This window comes from Hirundo rustica, chromosome 8, assembly GCF_015227805.2.
Source record: "Hirundo rustica isolate bHirRus1 chromosome 8, bHirRus1.pri.v3, whole genome shotgun sequence".
In the NCBI taxonomy this organism is placed as follows: domain Eukaryota; kingdom Metazoa; phylum Chordata; class Aves; order Passeriformes; family Hirundinidae; genus Hirundo; species Hirundo rustica.
This window is the reverse complement of record NC_053457.1, coordinates 11,309,028-11,324,290: the sequence shown is the minus strand read 5'-3', so window position 1 is coordinate 11,324,290 and position 15,263 is coordinate 11,309,028. Positions and strand designations below refer to the sequence as shown.

The window sequence follows — 15,263 nt, the reverse complement described above, 5'->3', positions numbered from 1 at the left end:
GTTCATTACTTTGGGAAACAAAATTGTTCCATTGTAGTCAATTAAGATATGCTGGTGTACACTACACTGGTATTGCATTTAGGGGTTTTTTGATACTTCTATTGCTGACACAGAAAAGGACTACAGTTAAGAACCAAATTAAAAATAACAGCAATACTGATCCCCACCCCCCCCCAATTTCCTTGCCTCTCTGCTAGTAGTCACTCCTTACCCAATAAAGAAATTTCAGACTGAACTAAGCCACGCATTTCAGCTTAGTGGTAGGTCTCAGGGGGAAGGAACACAGCTGTTTTGGATAGTAAAGATTTCTACTAATGTCATATGCTTTACCTAGATCAAGGATTTCTGTGATTTGCTGTACACAGGCTAAATGTTATAGCAGTGTAAAAACCTACAGTCTCTCAGGCAGTCCTCTAGCCATGAAGAGGATGGTTTGAAGAATGAAATTTAGCTCTGAAGCTAGCTGGTTTGATAAAGAATGATTTAAAAATGCTTCCATAAGCTATAAGAGTGAAAGCTAAGCTCCATTTATCCTGAAAGTGACAGGTATTTGGGAGGGGAGGCAAAAATAAAATGCTTTCTGCACTTGGGAGAACCTAAGCAGACACAAAAGGGGCTTGTGCTTTGCAAGAGAATAAGAAGCCAGATTCCTTTAGTGCCTAAAGTTGTTGCTAAGAGATGAGCTGAATTATATTAAAATTAAAAAAGAGCATGAGTGCACAAGACTAAAGAAGGAATTGTTACTCTCTGACCCAAGAATGCACTGATGACTTCTTGAGAAGAGGAAAAAAATAAAATTTCTCTGTGTGCACTCACTGCTCATTCTGGAACTTTGTGTTTGTGAAATATTTTCTTCAAATATTTTCTTGCTTGGGCACAAGGGTTGCAGACTGGTACATTCCATTCCTAACCTCCTGAACTCCTCTGTCTCATGAGTATACATTTTCCTATGTGCAGAGCAAGTCTCTGCACACAAACAAGACTCAAAAGAGCAGCACACTAATGTAGGCGCTTATCTTTCCTGTCCTCCCTTGCCTGCCTCGTGTTCTGCCAACATGACAAACATTTTTGTTCTGCCTCTGCACCAGCACAGAAAGATACTGTGTGTTTGCTGTCTCCCCCACTCCCTTCTTCAGTGTCCAGAAGGTTACTGTGATCATAAGCTCAATGTGCACAGAGGGGAAATGCCTTCTGAGCGTGTGCTCAAATGTAGTGAGCAGAAAATTTGGATGAGCACTGCAACTTACAACTGTGTCACTCTGAAACAAGGCAACCTCTGCTCCAATACTACACTAGCTTCTCTTGGTGAGAATTAACTGGTGCTGCCTTGCTGCCTTTCTCTGGATGAGTAGCCAGAGACATAAAGACTAGGAGGTTTTGATACTTCTCTTGAACATACACTGTCAGAAGAGTAGCCAGTCCTGTATCAGCCCAGTGGCTATCACAAACTCTGTGCAACTCCCCTAAAACCACAAATGAGCACGAAATGAAGTATAAATGTGAAACTTCAGGGAAACAGAAAACTTGGGTTTGAAGATGACTCAAATACAGCTTCTTTATATTGTGCAGAGATTATTTATCTATTCATTTTATAATTAATCCTTTCAGCTAAACTGGGTGATCTGGTTTAACTAAAGGTATGTGTGGCACCGTAGAGGAGATGAATTTGGTTTCATGCTGTTGTCCATCTCTCTTTCCCTGGAGCTACCCTTGACTGCTTCTCTTGGATGTTCAGCTGTGAGCCTGCTGTCTATTTAAACTGCAGCTTGCAGGGTGGGGTCCATGGCTGCTTGGTTTGTAAAGCACTCTTGCGTGGGATGTGAAGGGATAGCACCATGGAAACTAGCAGCATTCCAAAGGAAGTTGTACACCCCTTAAGTTATACTCACTTTATGGAAACATTTTCAGAGTCGTTGTGTTATAAATAGATTTTATGTTGCAAGGTACAATAAGGGATGTGCATTAGCAGCTGCTTAAGAAACTTAGCTACATTCCTGAAATCCAAGTAACAAGTAACCATATCCTAGTATCACACAAAAGGCAAGGAACACACTCCTTGGATCAGCCCAATATACCACTAATACACACTGTTATACCACACCAGCTCTACCCATTGCTTTCTTCTGTGCATCTGTTCTATAACATGTATTTGGGGGTGTGGAATGGAGATTTAATGTCTAACAATGATTATCCCTCACGTTTTAGAAAGGATTTGGTACTGGCAGCACAATTGTATGTTAGCCGTATTTAAATATAAGGTTTAGGATTACTTCTGAACTGGAATAGTAAGCCATGTTGGTTTTGCTTTTTAATCCCATACTGATGATTGATGGGAATTCTGCACATTCCCACTGAACTCTCACGTGGAGAGTCCCTTTTCTGTGGATAACAACTGTGAGGATGTGTGGTGTTATATGTGGGACCTTGGAGGGATTTTTTTGTGATTTCAATGAGACCACAATAAAATGTTCTACAGAAATTAGACTGAGGAACATACAAGATATAGATATATATATATATAGCATGGTCCGCTACAATAAACATGAAGTCTGACATACAAGTTAATAGTTGCAGTTTCTTGCTCCAAGTGCTGGGCTACTTGTGTCCTAGCTGCTGCTTTTTCAGAGCTCAAATAGAATATAAGTTACATGGACTCTCTGATCTTTGGCCACTTGTTTCAATAGTATCTTTTGTTAATGGGCACAAAGAGTAATTTTAAGTGATAAAGTGATATCTTAATATCCTAGGTTCAGATTCTTACTGGATACCCTAGTTATATATAGGTAGTATTCACTTTGAGGACTGCACTGAGGATGTTCAGCCAGTTGCAAAATCATTTTCAGGTTCCAGAGCATACATTATTATAGTACTGGCCCAGTAAAATGTCTTTAAAAAGGGAGTATTTTAATTAAGGTCTATTTTGGGTAGTGATTTTTTTTTTTTTTTTTTTTTTTTTTTCCTGGTGGCCTAACTAGGATATGCATAGAAAATTAAGGGGGAAAAATACTAAAGCTGTTTTCAAGTCTGCTTCCCTAGGTAGGAGCTGGTTAGTAGTTAATCTTGGCTGCATTAGGGCTAAAGCAGCTTAGAAGTATGAAAATTCTGTGGCAAATGCTGCTTTTAATTGGTTCTTAAGGCACTCATTTGAGTTCAAGATGGCTTTATCTTTCTAACAAGTGCTCCCATTTAGAAACAAAGAATATCCCTATTGAGCAACATCTTTAGTGAATGAATATTGCCAGTAAAATAAATGCATCTTTAGTTCACACCTCAGTTTTGAATCAGACAGAGGCAGAAATTCATGAGAGCACCAATCCAGATACTAACGCAGTAAACCCATGGGAAGTAAAGAAAAAAAACACCAACCTTTTGGTGGCTACTTACATCTGGGTAATAGTCCATGGTGGGCACCAGGCGCTCTATCAAGGCCTCCAGTGATCCAGAAACGAGGTTCCCATCCTGATAAACAGGGTCCACACATCTCTCTCCCATGTCTGGCTGCACTTGCCCACTACAACTGGAACCAAGCATGCTGGAAAATATTGGCGTCTGGGGCATAGTTTCCTGCAGAAGCAGCAAAGAAAGGGAGAGAGGGTGAAGCTTTCTTCCAGGATGTCTTATGTGTGGGTTTTACAGAGGCATACATTAAACACAATTGCGTATTTGACTGAAGGCAGCCTCAGCATTCAAGCTGAGTTCTGAATCCAAGCGGTCACACATCTGCAAACTAGCTTTGGCATTTAAAATGCGTTTTAAACTGTCTCTGAAGCTGTAGATGCGCGAGTTGTAAGAGTTTTCCTCACTGCACTTGATTTCTTCTTTCTGCCTAGTTTCTCCTCGATTCTTTATGCATAAAACTAGACAGAGATGAAAATACAGAATGCTTTCTGAATTTTCAAGATACTGAAGTGGTGCCTTACTGAACAAATACTAAGCCTCGATGTTCCCATTTTTACCCATTTTGAAGTCAGATCTTTGGCCAAAATACTTCACTTGTGATGATAAATCCTTCACCACTTCTGTAGCTAGATGTAATCTAGGTCCCAGCACAAGTGCATCTTCTGCATGTAGATATCACTGGAAACAGCAGGGGATATCCTGTCTGATCAAAATCGCCGTTTGGTTTTTTTTAACATGCACATGAAACCAGGAACTGGGTGGAACTGTGACATATAGTATAATATACAAGTCTAATTTAAACAGTCTCTTTGGAGATCTCTGCTTAGGATACAAACCTGTTGTCGCAACACAAAAACCACATGAAGGTTTAGGGTTTGCACCTCCCTTCCCTTGTCCACAGCTGCGTCACGGTACTGCAGCCTCTGAGTAAACTCCAGGGGGTTTCTTGTTTGTTTTAAATTGGCTACAGCTTAAATCTATGCAGAAGGCTAAACAAAACATCCTGCTACTGTATGTAAAGGTTGAAAATGCTATTCAGCATCAAAACAGTTCCCCCTGGCTGCTGAAACAGTCAAGACTGTTTAGGAGATCAAGTGCAAAGGGAGGCAGTGTTAACTCTTGAGCCGCTGTCTCCCTGTCTCTGAAAGAGACAAGATATTGACGTGGATGAAAAGCACTTATAGAGATGAAAGGGATTAAGCCATTACTGGTACCTTTAACCTGACAGCTGTTTCTAACTGTGCTCATCTCTCGCACTTAAGTCTTGTCCTGAGCAATTTTTTAATGCAAGGCAAATTTTTCCTCTCAAACTCTCCAAAGTCAATCATTCATGTTTACAACTGGAATATAGAACGTTTTTCTCTTCTTAGGCACTGATAAATGCTAGGTGCATCGTGAGGAAAATTACCAGTACTAACAGAACTTGTTTATCAAAGTGACAGATTTACTTTTGTGTGAAGCTGATAAGTAGAACCGTTTCGTGGCTTTTACCAAAAGACCATTGCGTACATACGTGATAAGAGGTAGAAGGGAAGTGTAATTCCCTCTAAGTTAAATATAGTAGCTGTTTAATAGCAACTAGGGAGACCACAATGAGGAACGGAGTTCAGTTTCAGAAGTTCAGGACACAGAGTCCAATAAAATAGAAAACGCGGGATCCAATGTCATATCAAAAGAAATGAAAAATGACAGTTCTGCACAAAAGTCCATTGAGGTTTCTCAGTATTTTACAGATATATCTGTTAGACCCGAGCTTTGCAGTACATGAGAGTACCCTGAGAAATGGCTGAAGCACACGCTGAAGCTAACGGCTTTGCCCTCTGTACTATGTAACTCGCCAGTAATTTGCTTTTTTCCCTTTTAAGGTCCATAGCAATACAGCCCCTAGCTGCTTCTCGGGATGGTCTGGCTGCGATGAGCGCTTCTGGCTAATAACGTGAAGTTGCACAGGGCTTTTAAGCGAATCTAACCATCAAACAAATCCCCGCCGAAACGATGCTTTAGCGGGAAACGTACCCCGCTTTTGCCATCAAGCCTTTTAAACTCCTTTAAGGCGTTCATCGTTGCATCGGTTCGGTGTCTAAAGACCCCTCTGGGGCGCAGCCCGTACCGCTCCCCGCCGCCCCGGCTCTCCCACCACCGGGGCCGGCCGCCGCATCCCGCGGTGCCACCGCGCTCCCGGGGCTGGCTCTGCCGGCTGTCCCCGCTGGCCCAGCCGGGGCGCGCTCCGCCGCCGCCGCCCCGCGATCCCCGGCCCCGCTGCCGGGGCGGGAGCGCTGCGGCACGGCACCTGCCGCCCCTCCCGCCCGCCGCGGACACCGCCGCCGCCGGGAGCCGCCGTCCGCCGCAGGGGCGGCTCCGCGCCGAACCCGCCCGCGCCTTCCACGCGTCCGGGCTTCCCGCTCGGCGGCACCCCGGCGCTCCGTCCCCGCGGAGCCCGCGGCGGCCCCGGCTCGGCGCTTACCCTCATCTTCCTGGGCGCCGCGCTCCCCCGGCGGCGCGGGCGGCGGCCCCGCGGCTCTGACAGCTCCGCCGCCGCCCGCGCCGCGCTCCCGCCGCGCCTGACGTCACGGCCGCCGCCGCGCCCCGTTGGCTGAGCGGCGGCGGGCCCCGTTCAAACCCGGGCCACCCGTTCAAACCCGGGCCCCGTTCAAACCGGGCCCCGTTCAAACCCGGGCCACCCGTTCAAACCCGGGCCCCGTTCAAACCGGGCCCCGTTCAAACCCGGGCCACCCGTTCAAACCCGGGCCCCGTTCAAACCGGGCCCCGTTCAAACCCGGGCCACCCGTTCAAACCCGGGCCACCCGTTCAAACCCGGGCCCCGTTCAAACCCGGGCCGCCCGTTCAAACCGGGCCCCGTTCAAACCCGGGCCGCCCGTTCAAACCCGGGCCACCCGTTCAAACCCGCGCCCCCTTCCTTCAAACCGGGCCGAGCGGGGAGGGCGCGCCCGCGGGGGCCCGGGGCGCCTTTTCTTCCGTCAGCGCCCGCTCCTTCGGCTCGGCTTTGGCTGGGAGAGTTGGTTGTTCCCTCCCTCCCCCCGTTTAGTGTTTGTTTGTTTTTTCCCCCTTTTCTGTGTTTTTCCTGCCCGGGTTCTCCAGCCACCAGCCCGCCCGTGTGGCGGGGCGCGGGGAGCGCTCCCGGCGGCGGGCACAGCGGCGGGACGCGCCGCTCCGGCATCGCGGTCGCCCTGCCCTCTCCGCCGATCGTTGTTTTTATTCTGCTCTCGGTCGGAGTTGTTTCTCTCTTCCAGCTGCCCGAGCCACTCATCTGATAGCCCTGGGCTTGTCCCAAGCCGAAGGGCTGACGCGGGCCCAGCCCCTGCTATGTCACACACGGGCACTGATCCTGCCTGGAATCTGATCTCCCGTGGAAAGGCTCCGAGGTGCATCCAGCCGCCCCACCGAGTCCCTCACCTGCACCCAGGACCAGCTGAGAGCTGCCATCTTTGCAGCCTTTTCCCACACAAGCAAATCTTTCCTGTCCTGTCGTTCGTTTTTCTTGAATTCGGGCGGTTCAGTAGTTGCTACGTTGTCTCCTGTCATTATTACATTTACTTTTGTTATTAAAATTATTTAATTGCTGTTTGAATATGTAGCAGAAGCCTTCACTGGTTTCCATGGTGATTAATGTAGGAAAAGCCTTTTTAGAAGTAGGTACGCCAACTCTAGGTAGGTGGGCACGGAAAACGGATTTGGGCACATGAAGGCACTCAGGAGTGTAAGGAACAGATTCATGATTGCTCACAATTTGAGGACAAGCACTGTCATCCATCCTAAACATGCATTAATTTTAGAAAGATGTGTAACTACTCATCAGCTTTACTGCTTGCTTACTACTAAATTCCTTCTTGGTTTCCAAATTCTAATAGTTCTGCTACAAGGATTATTTTCCTTATTTAAAATGAGGTTTTTCCTTTAAACAACTACTAGAAAAGTCACAGTTCCCCCCACCCCCAGCAGGTCTGTTTTTCTGTTAGTCTCAATCCTGTCTCTTAGCTGTACCCCACAACCTTTAGAGCGTGCAGGTGCTGCAGCAGATCTAGTGCCTGTTTGCACCGAGGCTTTCCTCAGTTACAGCCCCTTGTCTGCCTTGGACACCGAGCAAGTTCCAGGCAGCACTCCGGGGCTGGAATCCAATGAGTGGTGTCTGACCCGCTGCGCTGCCACGTTAGGACCTTAGCGTGTAATGCTGCAGGAGGGTGAGGGACAAGTCCTGTCAAATCTTGTTCAAACATCTTCAAGTTCTTTATAAAATGTTATTGAAAGCAGAAGGTAAGAATTTGTAGGCTATCACTGTATAACATGGTAATATTTCTTTCTGAATGCTATGAATATCTTCCAATATCTGATCTAGTATTTACAACTAAGAACAATACCAGCACGGGTAAGAACAACACCAGCAAGCCTGCAAATAAGTATGCATGAAAAACAGGTATTGGATTTCATTCTGTTCCTGTGCTAATCTGTTTTCCCACCTTACTCAAACATTTGCTGAGACTTGTAGAAGAATATGTCCATTAATCTTAGCAAAACATACCGACTTAATTGAGCTCTAGTCACAGATTCAATCTGTTGTAAAAACAACTCCTGATCTTTTTGTTTGTTTGGGTTTTGTTGGTTTTATTGACATCAGAAATTAGATCTGTCCTGTCACTGGAACTAAGAAATGTAGGAATTAAGAAACATGCCAATAGAATTAAGGAAAACTATGCTAGCTGGGCATGCTCTCTTTTCTCTGGGACATGTGTCTATACTGTGATGTTTTTCCATCCAGTAGTCCAACAGAGTCTGTTTAGACGTTTTTGTTTGTATATGTCAAGGAGCATATGTATGTATATTTCTTGTTTATATACATACCTTGGTATGCGTATACAAATGTTGGAGGGTGTGTTAGGATAAAAGCTCAGTGAAATGTCTTTTATTCCTTTCCTAGGATACATGGTGCTTGGATTTGGGGACACTGGGTTGTGCAGTCTTGGTGGAAAGGTAGTTTTTACAAATCAGAGGAACTGGAGGCCTAAATTCAGCTTGTACAGCATGTAACAGATGAATCATGTTATCATTTTATTTCATTTTCCCTTCTGTAAAGTGTGGATGATGACCTTTAGCTATCTATATTCTGAGTGTTGAAATCTGTTGATACAGAAACTCTCTGAGGTCTAATTGTTTTTGTAGTTATGTAAGTTCTGTTCCTCAGCAAATTGCTTGCATTTTGAAGATGTTTCCATCAGGCATTGCCTCATGTTACTGGTGGGTGGACCCCAGAGCAAGTTTAATCAGCAGAGCCTGTACTCCTTTCTGTAGCTTGTTTTTGAGGCAACACTGCTGTGGTTCACTTGAGCTGGTCAGAGCAGCATCTCACTGCAGAGTGAGTCAGCAGCAGCCACGCTGTGACTGTCTCAACCTGCAAGGTTGCTTCAGCCCCTCTCACTCTGGCTAACATCACCTTAACACGTTCCATCATCTTATGATTAATGACCTGGATTGACACTTGCAGTATTTGGGTTCTACTCCTGCTTGTGCGGTGGACACTTGACTGATAAATTTTTTCAATCCCACTGTGCCCTTAGTACTCACAGCATGTGAGTATGATTAGTATTCAGCTGTGAGATGCTGATAAGGATATTTTCACGCTGTTGCACTTATTTTGTGTGTTTTTATGTTTGGGTGGTGAGTTTTTGCTTTATTGTGTTGGAATACAGTTTCCAAGTACAGTCACATCTCATCTTCAGTGGAAAACTGCTGGTCAATAGCTTGGTAAAAACAAGAAATTTTAGCAAAGAAAAGTGAATGAAAATGAAGGAAAGATCAGTTTGAGAGTGAACATTATAAAAAGAGGGAAGAAGAAATTTGAATTTTTTCCACTCATCTTACACAACAGTGAACAACAACATTTGAGCAACAATGGTTCAAATGTGCCTGTGTGTATATTTAAAATGTAATTGTACTTAAGAAAAGTCAGTCATTACAAATGTCATTAATGCTGATCCGAGGCTATAAAGTCAATTATAAACGGACTCTCCTAGAAATGCTGTCCTTGGAGCTTTCATTGTCAAGCTACAGGAGTCACTTGCTTGGTCACCTTCCACACAAGTCTGTTAATAATAAACATTTGGTTTCATTTAACAGAGTATGTCAACATGCTTTAAAACCCCAGAATTTGCACTGAAGGAAGCAAAGAGGGACAAAGCCACAGAAACTGGCACTGAAAATGAACCTAATTGTGTATGGCACAGTTCATAGTGTTGATTAAATACCAGCGTAGGTTCGAGTGTCCATCTGTCCATTCCCACCCTTTTATGCACACAGCAGGACGAATACAGCACGTTGCTTATGTCTTTGAAGCACTGCTGGGTTTATGCCTAGCCTTGTTCCTGACTTGGAGGGGCAGTCTGAACTGCTACCCAGAGATCTCCAGGCCTTATAAGAGGCCAGGGTATAGAAGGTGACTGTGTTTGCATGTTATGTTCTCTTCTACTGGTCCATTATACCCACAGAGCAGTACTGAAACCCTGCTGCATGCCCACCACCCTTACAGCTGTAGTTACAGCAGAGTGTTCTGCCTCTTGCCTTTGTGGAAATGCCATTAAACTCCATAACAACGGCCTTAGGGCTTTTACATAGGCACATGTTAGTATGGACCACTTGAAAGGCTTTGTAATTTAGGGAGTAGAATGCAGTCAGAGCTTCAAAGCTGCAGGTGGCTGTCTTCAGGGAACATTTGGGTTCTGGTCTTATTTGTAGGGCTGCACAAGTGTTCAAGATTTCCTTGTTGTACACAAATTTTAAGATTTGAAAGCTGTTCTCAAACTGCTTTTAGATGAATTTGAAGACTTCTAAATTTCAGAGATTCATGCTGCAGAATAACTTGATGGCACATTAATAACTTGGCAGCAGATGGGAGTGGGAGGAATGAGTTTCAAATAGTGGTTCTGAACTGAGCAAAGCTTTATAAGCTTGAAGCAAGGTTGAACATGCTAGCCAGCAGCCTGTGGTTATTACTGTCCATGCCTTTGTCTCCCTCTCTCTGACCTGGGGCAATAGTTTTGTCAGAGCCAATAGGTATTGTTGTTTGAAAGTGGCGTTTTCCATTTTGAAAATGTTTTGCTGAAGAAGTGCTGACTGTCTCTACCCCTTAGGAACCCAGCAATTTTAAGAGCAAATCTAGATGAAAATATAGGAGCAACTTAAGGTGTAGTTTGTTGCTATGTCTGTTTTTAGTTCTACCTGAAAGGGAAAACTGGTTGTGAAAATTCTGTTCTGTATCTTTGGAGCAAATTGCATTTTCACTGGCATAAGGTCAGCTCTGTGATGCCGCTGAGAATAACTCTTTGCTGGGCAGTGTGAAACAAATTTTTCCCTGATGCTTGATACTGTAGCTCCCCCTTGGAGTGAAAGGAAAGGTCTTCCCCAGGATTTAGAGAGGACATGGTGCTAATCCCCAGGTATTTTTTGTGCCTTTGCCAAAATAACAGATTTAACATAACCAGACACGAGTTGCCTGTGATACTGGTGTGTGGCTGTTAATTGATGACTGAGATTTTGATGGTTGTTTTGGCACTGCTGCCAAAAGAATTTCACAAGTAGTCTGTCTGATTCCTGTTTTTCATAGATAATCTGGTCATAGAAACCTGTAGATTTTAGGAATTATCTTGCCTACTGATTAAGATTTAAGGTACATTCAGCTGGGAAACAACTGGATCAATCAGCTTTGATTAATTAAAAGATGAATATAAAGGGCTGATACTTCTGCTTTGCATTAAGGATGTGACAGGAGATCCCTTACAGGAGTCTGAGGACTTCATTCCATTTAAAGGCAGAGGAGAGTTAGAGAGTGAACTAAAGGAAAAGATTTCAGACACAGATGAAGACTGGGCCTTCTCTGCTTAAAAGAGCTGCTAAAACTTCTCACGCATAAATGTAATTTTTGTGTTTTCAGGAGCTGATGGAGCCTTCTCTTTTTTTTTTTTTTTTTTTTTTTTTTTTTTTTTTTTTTTTGTAAAGGGCATAAAAAGCACAAAGCCCCCTATTTACATGCTTTTAATGTTGGTGATTCAGTCTGATTTTGACTACAGGAAGGAATAACTGAGGCATGTTAATGTAATATACACTCTTTATATTAGTTTTATCTCAGGCATTTAAAGTTGACTATTTAAAAGCACTTGATAATCTACGCTAAATTTGGCTCAGGTTTGGGTTAAAGATGAAGGAGTTCTGGGGTTATCCTAGCTAGTGTGTCCTTTACTTGCATTTTCATGCTTGCTGTGACACCAGCAATTCCAAGACTGTGCTACTGAGCAGAAAGGGAAAATCAATTATGCCAAGAAGGGAGCATGTACATACATCAGCAGTTTGGTGCCCAGGGGAAGAAAATCTGCATGTCTGCTGATGTCAATCTTCTTGAGATGGTATTTTTGTAAATGCACGTGGGTTGCTATTTTTTTTTTTTAACTAGCTCAACGAAAAATATGTTTATTTTTAGTGTTATAAGCTTCAGGGCATCACAATTAACAGATCAAAATTGCCAGTTTGATTAGTCAACCTTCTGTTTGCTTTAGCAGAAACAGTGACAGTGACATTGTTAGCATTCCCACAGGTATTTTGGAAGATTCATTACGATCAGGGGTAATGGGATCCATTCCCTCCAACCCCCTACCCCCACAAATTTTCATTCTCTGGTTCTACAGATTTAATTCTTCAGCTGATGGAGAGAAATTCTAAGCTGATGAGCTCATTTGCAGTAATTCACCTGCAGCTGTATTAGTTTAAAAGCATTTCTATTACCTGAATTACTGCAAGTAATTCAGTTCCCATGAACATCTATTGCGTGGACTCCTTTTGCTGACGCTGCCAAGAAGTTCATCGGCAATTTTTGGTGGAGTTTTACAGTTGTCTGAAGGCTGCTCATTTTGCAGGGCTCTTAAATGCTGTTGGTTTAATTCTAATGGCTTTATTTGGAACAGAATCAAGGTGTGATAGTCTTGACAATATCTTGAGGAAAATATATGGCAAAGCATGGCAAAAATAATTAAATATGGTATAATTTTAGCAAGAGGCTGCCACCAAATTAAGTATTCCAAATTAATTTTTAAGGCAGCATTTTGATGACTAACAAGAGCTGGTGAACAAATGGATGAGCACCCAAGCCTACTTAATTTTATCTGTAACCATTTTTTATCACCTACAGTGACTTTTAGCATTGTTTGGGAAGGACTGACACTATCACATCACAAATTGTGTATTGAATTGGTGCTGGGTAGTACAGAACAGAGGTTATTGTTTCATATGGATGTATGTTTTTCCTTTTTCACATATCCTAGGACATGGTCTCAGACTATTCAAGCATAAACTATTGAATGTGAAGCTGTAAAATAATATGGATCTCTGTGGTCAGATTTGCACTGGGTTAGGCTGAGAACTGTTCTGCAGGTGAACAAACTTCCTGCTGTAGATAGATAATTGATTTTTTTATTATTATTTTTTACTGTCAACATTTATGTACCTGTGTACTAGTGGTATTAACGGAACAATTACTTAATCTTCTATTTTGCTAAAGCATGTTGATATGGAACAGTCACAGAGTTCACATGACTGAGCTACTTTGGCCCAAACCTTTATGAAAGTATCTTTGTAAGGACATAAATGTAAGCGTACTATAAATAAAAGATTTACTGTCTTCCTGGAGCTTTTATTTTCCCTGTGGTCTGTACCAGTCAAGCCACAATTCAAACAGCTGATGATGAAAAACAATGTGCTCTTTGAACCTGTTTGCTTTGTCACTTAGGGCTCACCCGAAAGCTGGCTAAGTCAAAGGATAAAAAGTTTCAATAATTTCTAGATGTGTATTCTTTTAGGGGCAGGGAGAGCACTTATATTTTTGTCAGGAGGATATTATCAGATTTTTCACCCTTTTCTCTGCCTTTCTAAAGTTCATTGTGCCGGAATTAAAAATCATTTAGGGAGGTTGTTTTATTATTTTTCTTAAATTTTACAGTTTATATTCTTCTGCCTTCTTACCAGAGGAAGAATCAAATAGCATAGAACAATTACAGTGAATTCAAGAGCCACGTATGTTTTGATGAGTCTGGATTTCAACCCTACAGCTGCTGCTGTGGCATGAAACAGATGTCGTGTCAGCCAGCAACTTCAAAGGGGATTCCCTAGGCATGAGCATGTGGGAAACTCAAATCTGATCCTCTTTCCCCAGGGGGAGCTTGTTCCTTCTGTTGCTCACTCGTGTTCCCCATTAGGCTCTGCTCTCGGGTCTGCAAAAGCTGTGCACACCGTGGGCACAGCCTGGTTTAGTTCAGGTTTCGACTTGTTTTAAGGTTGTCTGTGGGTGGATTTCTCTGTTTTGAGTTGTTTGTTTTGGGGGTTTGTTTGGTTGCTTTTGACTTTTTATTTTCATTTGTGCAGGCGTGCCAAAGCTCCCCAAAATCCATGGGCACATTAGTTAAAAGATTTTTTAGAATAGATCGCAGAGGTCTGTAATCTAAGTAGAAATTGGAAAGTGCTGCAGTGGTTGATGCTATTTCCCCTGCATTTCCTACTTTCCTGTATTTTTTTCTCCAGAGCTAGACAAGGTAGAAACAGATCCAGAATGTCAATATAGCTGAGGAGAGAAGCTGTACAGATATATGCTGGGTTTGTGAAATAAATAGCCGTCTCTAAGACATGGCTGCAGTAAACGTAATAAAGCATTGAGTGGTGTTCAGAAGTGTGGTCTCCACTTGCCCAGGAAAATACAGTCACGTCTTTTATTTCGTTTTCTCTCTGTAAAGTTTTGAAACAAACAGACAGCACTCTACATACAAACTGTAAAATGTTATGTAAGGCTCATATACACACACATCGCATAAAAACTAAAACATGTAACACATATTTCAGTTATTTTGGATAGCAAGAATGAAAACAACTTAAAAATTTTATTAAATTTCCCTGCCATCCTGTCCCTCCCTGGTGCTTCTGTGTATCCTGAACGGATTGTTACCTACTGTTTGACTGACATTTGAGCTAGTGGTTTAAAAGTAAAAGCTTTCCATGTCTTGGCAGATTTCCTGGACAGTCTATTCATGATGCCTTTAACTTTCCTAAATATATGAGGTAGTACTCTCACACTTCTTTAAAATGGGTATATGTGAAAAAAGCTTCAAAGTGCCTTGCCCCCAGATGAAGATGCTTAAGCATAAGGACTTAACAGCATTGCAGTACTGATTGTTAATTTGGGAAAGTTCACTGGAAATCAGATTGTTTTTCTTGTGTAGGAGACTAGTTCCCTATGAGTATTTTATAATTTCCTCTTTTCTCGCTTGTGGCTCCCACAGAATATGTGCATGGCAAAGATGAGCTAGAAATCCTAAACTTACAAGACATCCCACTGGGAGATGGTTCAGACTTAATAATACTGAAGTAAAAAAACACAGTTTGTTTCATGTGATGTGTTGTAAATGCATTAAGTTATTTAAACACTTATCTTTGCAAGTTCTTTAATAAAATCTACCCCAATTTTAATTAGGGAGATCTAAAATGCTCTATTGTGTGTTTTCAGCATAAATGTTTTATAGATTTACATATCACAGCCGTTTCCTTCCTAAGATACTATACTCTATCATTTTATGTTGCTCTAAGAATATAAACATAATATAAAGGATTATAGACAAAATTCTCCCATGGTTACCCACCAGCCTGCACGAAATCCCTCTGATAAGAAGGCTGAGGAATTTCTTGTCATATTATACTTTGTGAAAAACCAGTCCAGAGAAGGGAGTGTATCACATTGCAACTACTGCTATGTTCCTTATTGGATCTGCAGTTTCTTGGGTATAAAAATTCGGTGATGCTGGAGAAATTTGAGACTGGAGAGG

At 42.7% G+C, this 15,263-nt stretch overlaps 1 protein-coding gene across 4 annotated transcripts in view; it reads right to left on the bottom strand.

Annotated features, from left to right (window-relative positions):
- Positions 1–15,263, bottom strand: part of RASGEF1A (RasGEF domain family member 1A) — a 155,703-nt gene that overhangs the window by 21,005 nt on the left and 119,435 nt on the right. For 3 of the 4 annotated variants that reach the window (XM_040071127.1, XM_040071130.2, XM_040071128.2), the window contains one exon: positions 3,385–3,564. In XM_040071127.1, coding sequence (XP_039927061.1) covers positions 3,385–3,564 — 180 coding nt within the window. Of the gene's footprint in view, positions 1–3,384; positions 3,565–5,863; positions 5,932–15,263 lie in introns of those variants that run through there. The other variant, XM_040071129.2, reaches the window with a different exon arrangement.